General features: G+C 39.4%; 1 protein-coding gene across 1 annotated transcript in view; it reads left to right on the top strand.

Moving 5' to 3' along the window:
- Positions 1-8,012: 8,012 nt before the first annotated feature.
- gatm (glycine amidinotransferase (L-arginine:glycine amidinotransferase)) overlaps positions 8,013-10,000 on the top strand; it is a 7,591-nt gene continuing 5,603 nt past the window's right edge. The window contains exons 1-2 of the mRNA XM_058751545.1: positions 8,013-8,184; positions 9,335-9,547. Coding sequence (XP_058607528.1) covers positions 8,116-8,184; positions 9,335-9,547 — 282 coding nt within the window. The 5' untranslated portion in view covers positions 8,013-8,115. The remainder of the gene's footprint in view (positions 8,185-9,334; positions 9,548-10,000) is intronic.

The following is a 10,000-nucleotide window of genomic DNA, read 5'->3' as shown; positions in this document are numbered from 1 at the left end:
AGTAATGAGTAATATATTACATTCTTTGAGTAACTAGCCCAACACTGACCATTCACAATGTTAGATGTTAAACATGATTAACTTGAAACTGACTTACTTTATCTTTTCATTTATTTAGGTAACATTGTGTTACACAGTCAACACAAGCTGAATTGAATTGAATTGAAAATTGACAGAGAGAGAGAGAGAGAGAGAGAGAGAGAGGAGAGAGAGAGAGAGGAGAGAGAGAGAGAGAGAGAGAGAGAGAACGCATCCTGATACGAGCACCGCAGATGGGAGGGGCGCTCGCTCGCCACACAGATGTTTCCATGAGAAAGATTCAAAACGGGCCATAATATCTTCAAAACAATACTTGACAGCTCATTTATGGTTTTTTCCACCACCGGATAACATAGCTCTTCCCGGATGACGCCGGAGTTTCACGCTTGACCGATTTCCGCATCCGAAACTTGTTATGAGATCAAAGGGGCACATATGGATATTATTATTATTATTAATAATAATATTATGAGGTCACGAAAGGTCAAAGCAATTAATCATTTTGTCATTTGCTGGCGGCTACTTACTACTCATGCAAGAAGTAGCTGATGTTCCTTCTTCAGTAGAACAAAAGATCATTTTTAGCTGAACTCATGGTCCTTGGTGATTCATAAAATGCAGCTCAACGGGTGCCACCGCTTTGCGAGTCAAAAAACATAAACAAGCAACACAAAATTAATACCCATGGTGGCCCAGAAATCTTGAGCTCCAGACTCTGGTTTTCCTGGTCATAATGTTATAATGTGCTGTCTGTATCTGCTTTTTGACTTACAAATTGGTGGCACCTGTTGACTTGAAGTTTATGAATCATCAAGGAACACGACTTCAGTTAAAAATCATCTTTAGTGTTCTACTAAAGAAAGAACGTAGCTTACATCTTGGTTGGCTGAAGGGTGAGTAAACGTCAACCTGAAGAATGTCAACCTGAAGAACCAGAAATGGCTCCCTCCGCCCGTCTGCTTGAGGATGACTCCAACCTTCTCAAGATGTGGGATGTAAGTGATCATGTTGCTTAAGCCTATGATACACGGGGCAGCTTTTTGAGCAATTTTGCTGGGCAAAAAATGAGACACAGGGCACACGACCGATCTAAAGTGTCCAGATAGAAATTTGTTGCCCATTCTCAAAGGGAAAGTGCCCAAGCAACATTGCTCAAAAATGTTGCCCCGTGTATCATCACCTTTAGAGAAACCTTTAGAAAGAGAGATCACTAAAAATGAAAATGCTGTCTAGTCCTCATTTACACTTTTGCAGAAGACCAAAGAATTACTACAATTATAAAGGATATATTCAAAACCTGGAACTACAGCCTGAATGACATCTGAATGGCAGGAGAGATTGTTGCATAACCAAAGCGTTTTGGTTTGAACTGGCTTCCATAGTATAGAAAGAAATACTATGAAAATCAATGCAACCTGAAACTGTTCAGTAATCAACAATCCTTCCATTCAGATGTCATTCAAGTTCTAATTGCAGGTTTTGAATATAGGCTATCAGTTATAATGTAGTTATTGTATGGGATAGAATTGTTTTGGAGTAGATGTAAATATGTCATTTACTAGCAGTCAGCCTTTGGAAGTTTAGAGTAACATTACTCTGTTTTTGTCTTCAGGTAGAGCAATCTGATGAACCAGACGCTGGAGATTTATCCCTTCATCTCCTCTCCGTTAGTGACAATTCAGCAGTTGCCATGTTCTTCAGCTCAGAGAAGACTGAAGTTGCACTTTGGGTAACATAGTTAACGATTTCCCCATATTGGCGCATGCATTTGTCATGCTCTTTGGACTAACTTACGCGTTGGATCGAAGTTCCCCAAAAGAGTTGGACAATACATTTGACTTTACCTGGAAAGTCTTGATGGGTCTGGAGGACGGGAAGCTGAGACCCAGAGTCTCAAAAATGAATTTTTTTTTACAATATTTGTCTAGAATTTAATTTGCAGAACATTTTCTCAGTTGATTTTCTGGAATGGTATACATTCCATATACAGTACCATGTTCATCCACTCATAGAAATTACAGTTTAAAAAAAAAATACATTGCTCTATTTTGAAATCTTTATCCAGATATCCATATTGTCCACTTCTGAAAGTGAAACTCCTTGTAATATGACCTTGATCAATACTGTTATAGTAACTTGTAGGATTTAAGTTAGTATCAGTTAAAATGACTTATTAACATTTACTTAAAAAATGATGTTTCTTTTGAGTTAATATAACTTAAAAATTTCGATGTAATCAGTTTCAACTATTTTTTTGAGTTATATTAACTTTTGTCAAAATCCACAAACACTTTTGTCATTCATACTCCACAACCTGCAAAACACGGTACATTTCCAGCACATTTCTCAGATGCGAGCACACTGCTTTCAAAACTGATAAAAGCACATTCAAATCAGAACAAAGGCAAACTCTGTCCATTTCTACAAGAATTATATTGAAATATAAAATCTTAGCAGAATATTTATTATGAAATTGAATAATAATTATTCCAAACACAACTAAATGCAATTTCAGCTGAAAGTCGAGCCAGTAAGTCGTCTTCTTTCTTTCTTTCTTTCTGGTTATCTTTTGATTAATGGATGGCTTTGGAATGATTTTGTTTGGGAACACGTAGGGAAGACACATTGATGAGGGAAGAAAGAGTGGCAGAGAGAGGGAGGACTAGAAGCTTTACAGTACATCCATCCATCCATCTATTCCACACATCTTCCCAGCGCTTGTCCTGTGCAGGGTCAGGAGGCTGGAGCATAGGCAGCACAAGCCCCTGGACAGATGTCCAGTCCATCACACACATTCATCTTCACACTCACTGCAGTCTCCGGGTCACCTGTCCTGAGTGTCTCTGGATTGTGGGAGAAACCCAGAGGACACCAGCATCAGCACAGAGAGAGAGAACACTCCAGTACAGTACCTCATTACACCAGACTGATGATGTTTTTGGGGTTTTGTAATTATTACTTTAGAATTTATTTTTATTATTATTATTTCATATGAATATTTCTCTCAACTTTTTATATGTATTTTATGTGGTTTTATTTTCCACAAGTAAATGTTGATGGGTTTTTGTTTTTGGTATGTAAAGAAATAAAAACGATGCTGATTTTCTCCTTCATTCTTTGTGCTGTAATACAGTCAGTAAAATGAAAAGATGTTATTCTTATCCAATGATGAAATACTTCAAACTTGAAAGATTAAAGTTCATCGATTATGTAACGCTCCCTGTTTTTAGTGTTTTTTAGATCAGTGTTTTCTGAATGAGAGTTGTTCGCAGTGTTATGATGAAACAAGCTTATTTTGAGACCTGTTTGAGTTTTGGAGGTGAGATCAACCGTTTGGCTGAGATTCGTGTTAGTAATGCAGACTGTATGAACAGTTTTGAAAATGTGGCTTCATGCAGTCCAGGGCCAATCACAAGGTGAATGACATTCGCTTTGACAAGCATTTCCATTTCCGAATGAGTTGTGTTGGAAGAACAGGGACGCTTGTAAACTCTTATCAGTGCCGGACTCAAACCACAGAGTCAACGCCTCTAACTCTGTAAGAGCGAGCATTAAACAGCCTGAAGTCAGTGTTTCAAAGCTGATATTTAGTGTGCATGATGTCATATTTCAATCATCACTCTATGGCCGTTTGGTTTTGCATAAACGTTTGACATGTTTTGCTTTTACATAAGCAGTTGGACCCAGTGCCAGATCTGCGGTGGATTCACAGAGCTGTTGCATCATTTCCAGAGCTTTCTGAACGAGGAGTTGTGTCAAGACCAGCGTCGCTATCAGCGCTTTGAGTGACTCTTGATAGCAGCTGTTGTACTCCAGCTGATAAATCAAACCCAGTGACCTCTCGCTATCAAAATACAGGTTGAGCTTCATTCAGCAAATAATTGTGACATCCCGCTCCCACGCGCTCACGGCAGATGGCTGTATGAGTGGAAAATGTATTTACAGAGTCCTGATTCCCAGCATGCACTGCAGGAGCGAGAGCTGTGGGCCAGCCGTGTGTTTGAAGAGCTACAGCAGGACGAACTTCACAAGGTCACAGCGATATGGAGGAGGGAGGAGACGTGCGCCGATAACGTCCCGCTGCACTGCTTCCTTTCTGTACAGTGGATTTAGAAAATAGCTGAATTAGATCTTGAGTCATCAATCGTGTTTTACAGTGTTGCTAATCACTGTCTACAATAAAGCAAGTCAAGCGAGGGACAGTCAGTCGCACATCAGCTGCTAGAGGGAAACCCGACAGCTGTATCACGTTTACTTACTGGAAACCCTACTGTACAAACACCATGTGGCACTGATATAGTCCAATATTTCAAGAAAATGAATACTAAATCAGCCGAGCTCATCGAGTGACCTACTTCTTGAGTGTTTGCGGTTCGATGAGTCATGTTCAGTGCACTTTTGTACTCTGCCTTGACTAATATGTATATATTTAGTATTATTATTGATTTAACTGCACTGACACTATCAGATGAGAACAACCTTGATCTGAATTAAGCTGAATGACGTCTTCTGTAGAGCTGCTTAAATGAGCTTCACACAATTATTGAACTGAAGTGAATCAACACTTAACTGAATGGAGCTGAACAATGACAATTATTTAAAGCGGCTTTCCAGTAGAATTTGATCAAGTTTTGCATAGGTTTTGTTATTTTTCTGTTTAATGCTGTGTAACTCATTGTAAACAACCGAAAGGTTCAGGTGTGCATTTTAAGGTTGATCTCAACGGTTTGCTGATTGCTTTCAGAAATGGTGATTGTTTATTCTTTATTCATTGATTAGGATATTCATTCAAAACGATAAAAACATCAGATTCAAAACAACTGATGTTTGTGTGTTATCTTTACAGTCAGCTGTAAAACATACAGATTTGTCAGGAACCGTAAGTCTTTCTGTGGTGGACTCATCTGTGTTGTTGACGGCTGGACACGGTGGCTTTAATGTTGGCCGTTACACACCCATTTCTGGAGTCGATTTCAAACCTAAGGTGTGGAAGACCAGTGCTGAAACAGAGGGTTTCATGACACTTCAAAATGAACTATTATTAGTCAAAGATGCGTGTGAACTCTGGCCGAGTGCTGGAGGACTGAAACTCATTCATGAGGTCCAGGGTTCAGCTCAATACACACATCGACTCAAACAGCCGAGGGCTCCAGGACTTTTGATCTCTACTGGAACGACTCGCATTCATTCATTTGTCACATAACAAAAGACACGCTTTAGAGATTGTTTTAAAAAGGCACATGTCGTAATGCTTTTCAATGTGGAATTACTGGTTTTTCCTTCTCTCTTACTGTCAGTTTCAGGGGAAATCAGTCGATTCCATTGATCTGTTGTCTTCTTGTTTTTCTCTCATTGATAGCTTTTATGATAGGCCTACTCTTCAGTTCTCTACCACATCTGCTCTCTGCTTGTGCTGGTTTTCTGACAGTCAGATTTGACTACGCTTTGTTAAGTTAAGCAGTAGTCTATCGCATATGAGCCGCCTCTACTTTCAATAACATCCAGTTAGTTTATTTAAATCTTGCACTATTTTTGGTGTTGGTGATATTTTGATGCATATTTAAAATGGCTGCTGTAACTTTAACACTAAAAGAAAAAAACACAACAGATTTGGACAGTTGAAGCATTTAAGTTTTTAGGTCTGTATATGGAAAGTTCAGAATAGCTATAGTTAATTTTGCAGAAAACTAAAAACACTAGCTATGTTTCCATCCACCTATTTTTATGTGCATTTTGGGATATCGCATAAAAAAACGCTGGATAGAAATGTGCATAAATTCTAAAAATACGCATAAAAAAACTTGTGCGCTCAACAAAGTAGGATAAATTCTTGTCTGGTAAGAAAACATGCGCATAAACTACGATGGAGACACTTTTACAGAATAAGAGTCTGGACTAATCGACAGACCGATCTCATTGCACAACATCTGAAATACTAGTTTTGTCTTGAGCAAAGTGCTTCTATAACAAAACCGCAGGCTCCGAAAATAAGATAACATGAAGTGCCTTCTACTGTACTGCAGCAAATTACATTTTTCTTCATAATATTCAGCGCAGGTTAATCAGGTAGTGATGATTTTGTTCTCTTCAGCTCACTGGATGGAAATGGTGCTTTATTCACAAATGTTTTATGCAATATTCCAATTTTGTGCATAATTGTAATTCGTAACTGGATGGAAACATAGCTACTGTCTTTTTGGCGCTAAAACTACACTGTTATTTGTTTTGAGCGATCAAGTCCTGCACCACAGCCTTGGCTCGACCAATGGCGTGAGTCGGGGGCGGGGCTAAGGGTTTGTTCGCTCATTGGCTGACGGGGATTCGGAAAGGAACGTGTATTTGTGCAGTTCTCTCCGCTCGCGCAGAAATGACATACTCAAGCTTTGAACAATTTATAATTTCTTTGCAAATACTTAAGAACCTAATATACTGTTGCTCATAGCCTCCTTACCACCAATAACCTCTGGCTCACAGTGCATAAACTGCTTTTTACTATTTATCCCTCAGGCAACAAACTGCCTTTTTGGACCTCTCACTGTCCCTTTAATTTTTTTAAATAAAAAAATATACATATATAATATCACCTGACATCTCTGTTTAATGAAATGAGGGTCTAAAGTGGGTGTGGCCTTTTTGGGGGGTCTGGAAGCAAAGACACATGGGACACAGTGCCAAAAATTTGTAAGATAAACATCACTTTTTAAACATGTTTAAATTTAAATAACTTTATTAAAAAAAATAAAAATAATAATAATAATGACCGCTTTCAGAAACTGTGAGACAAGGAAAGATTTTGTGTGGAAGCAGCTGAAAAAAACTTTATTTAACCTTTATTTAACCATATGTGTATATGAAATGCAAGAAACATTTATACATGAGGTGTTATTTGTAATTAGTAATATATTTGATTTATTAGTTTATTTGATTTATTTTTTTATTTTTGTGATTAGTTGGAACCAGTGCTTATATTAATGCTTATATTGCTTGTTTTCCATATTCCACTTATATAAAAAAACCTTGTGTGTTTCGGTACCCTTATAGCACATTTTATAATCAATATATTATCAGGGACCCCCAAGCTCCCAAAAAATGGGTTGACATTTTTTTCCATCCAAAATAAAAATTCATACCATAGAGGGTTATATTTTCTTGTTGGTCAGCAAGATCACTTGTTTTAAATGAGCATTTTACACAGATGACACAGAGATGCACATGAATTATAAACCTGGTAATTATATGCTTGTTTGTGTTCTTTCTGACATCAACACATGATGACACAAGCATTAATACTGATAAAGGGTTTAATATTGTCAATAGAGTAGACATAGACCCGCGTTATTGGAATCTTTGAAGCAAGCTTCAGAATAATGGTTGTTTTTTTTCACCTCAGAAATATTACTCCATATGTTATCCTCTTCTCTGTCTGGAAAGCTGATCGATATTCTTCTTGCTGAGGTCTCCAGAACAAATGCATGTCGATACGTGCAGAACCCCGAACCGCGTCCCGTTACTCCGATCCGGACCCGGAGTCTGTCAGCTGCTCAGTCTGAGCCTTCATCATGTTTAGAGTCGGTCGGTTTGTATGGAGGACATAGCTTTGCCTGAATCTAATCTAAAGCCATTTAACTCTTTTAATTGTTTTAAAGTCGATCATTTAAATTGATATGCATTTCCATTCGTTCTTTTACTTATTTTTTTTTACTTTTATAGCTTCCTTGCTTCTTATGTTTGTCTTCCTTCACGTATAAAAGTCAATATTATTATTATTATCATCATCCAGCAGCTGGTTACAGTAATTACAGTAGCGAATGCACCGCGTGGCGTTGGCGGATCGAGCGTTGCGTCATTTTAACGCAGCTCAGACGCGATAGCGATAAGAATGTGCTGCTGTCAGGGATTCTTCTCCTGCTGGAGTTTCTCTCATGTCACGTTGCTTCAAGAATTTCGCTCCGCGACCCTTGCCATCTGCCGCGCGCACTATAAAAGCGCGTCCCCGCGGCGCCTCTCCTACTTCCCCGGATCAGAACTGCTGCTGCATGCCTGAGAGCCTCGGTGCAGAACCAGAACCAGAACAACATGCTGCGTGTGAGATGCCTGAGAGGAGGGAGCCGCGGAGCAGAAGCCGCTCATCTGATCGGCGCTATGGTGAATATCGCGCGCTTACACGGATCTTTAGAGAGTAATGCCACATGTGTGTGTGTGTGTGTGTGTGTGTGTGTGAGTGATGAGAGTCTTATGTAATGCATTCACAGAAACTCACACGTACCATCATAATTATAAAAGCTGATTGATTTGATCATTAAAAAAAATGATTTGTAGTGTTAAACTCTTAAATGCATTCTGAGACTATAATCATCTTAGGGACAGTCGTGGCCTGATGGTTAGAGAGTCGGACTCGTGTTGCGGGGGCGCTCTCTCCACCTTCAGTACCACGACTGAGGTACCCTTGAGCAAGGCACCAAACCCCCCAAAAAAGGCTGCCCACTGCCCCGGGTGTGTGTTCACAGAGAGTGTGTGTGTGTGTGTGTGTGTGTGTGTGTGTGTGTGTGTGTGTGCGCGTGCGTGCGTGCACTTAGGATGGTTTAAATGCAGAGCACAAATTCCGAGTATGGGTAACCATACTTGGCTACATGTCACGTCACTTTCACTTGTTTTATTCGTCTGTCTTTTGATTTACTGTCTTGATCGTGTTCTGAGAAAATGTTGCATTGGCTCTGAGTTGGAGATCATGTGTTATGGATGAGTGACAGCACAGCTGTAACGATCAGAGATCAGAAACTGCAGGAACCCGAAGAGAGCTGTAGATCCGACTGTACACGCGCTATCATCGCGATCATTGCGCAACAGCAGGCGTGTCGAGTCGTCATTCCTGATGCACTGTGCCAATTACAGAATACCATCACCTTTTAACGCGAGAAATGTCATGTGTTGTGATTCTCTGTGTGTTTGTGTAGAAACTATTTGGTTAGGCTACACTTTATTTTAAGGTGTTCTTGTTACAGTACAATATTAATTAACTACATGTAGCCTACTTACTATATGGTTAGAGTTAGGATTAGGGTTTTGTTTTGGGTTACTTGCTTGCAATTATGCATAATTAATTGTTATTATAATAGTGAAAATCGTTGCTATACCTTTTGTTTTGTTAAAGAACATGTAAAGAACTAAAGAACTTACTTTGATTAATTTAGCCTCTTAAGGACTCCGTAATTCGCACTTGCATTAATCTCATTGCTCTTTCTTGACTTCTGCTGTTGTTCGGCGGTGATTTGTGAGTTTGGTTTGTGTCGCGCAGGTGGGTCGCGCGGTGTCGGGATGGGTGTCGCGCGCGTTCCGCAGCACCTCGAGTTCCGCCGCCGCGCTCCCGCTCACCGCGGACGAGCCGGTTACCGAGCACACGCCCGAGGACTGCCCCGTGTGCGCGCACAACGAGTGGGACCCTCTCGAGGAGGTGATTGTAGGGAGAGCTGAGAACGCCTGCGTCCCCCCGTTCACCGTGGAGGTCAAGGTACAGAACACACACACACATACTTATATGTATACCATTATATTTACATATATTTATTATAGTTACTTCAACATTGTTGGGGAAAGTAAGTTACATTTAACAGAAATAAATGTAACTAATCTGTTACAGTTACTGAGAAAAAATGTGTAATTAAATTATAGTTACTTATGAAAATTTCACTGCAAAGATTATTAAGGGAGTTACATCTGAATATTTTCACACACAGGCAGATATCATTGATTTCTTTCCCAAATTGCACTGACTGCTTTAAAATATGAGACACTAATGTTTCAGGAGTTGAGGACACATGCTTATTCAATAACTGTTTTATTTCCTGTTTGGGTTTGTGTATATGCTTTATTTTTTAAGATTAACTGTTTTTTTTCCCAAAGCATCGTTAGATGCCGGTGTTTTCTGTCATAACTGTGCAAATATTTGATTTCATAGCTACTA

This window comes from Onychostoma macrolepis, chromosome 18, assembly GCF_012432095.1.
Source record: "Onychostoma macrolepis isolate SWU-2019 chromosome 18, ASM1243209v1, whole genome shotgun sequence".
NCBI classification, from domain to species: domain Eukaryota; kingdom Metazoa; phylum Chordata; class Actinopteri; order Cypriniformes; family Cyprinidae; genus Onychostoma; species Onychostoma macrolepis.
This window is presented reverse-complemented; position numbering and strand designations above follow the sequence as displayed.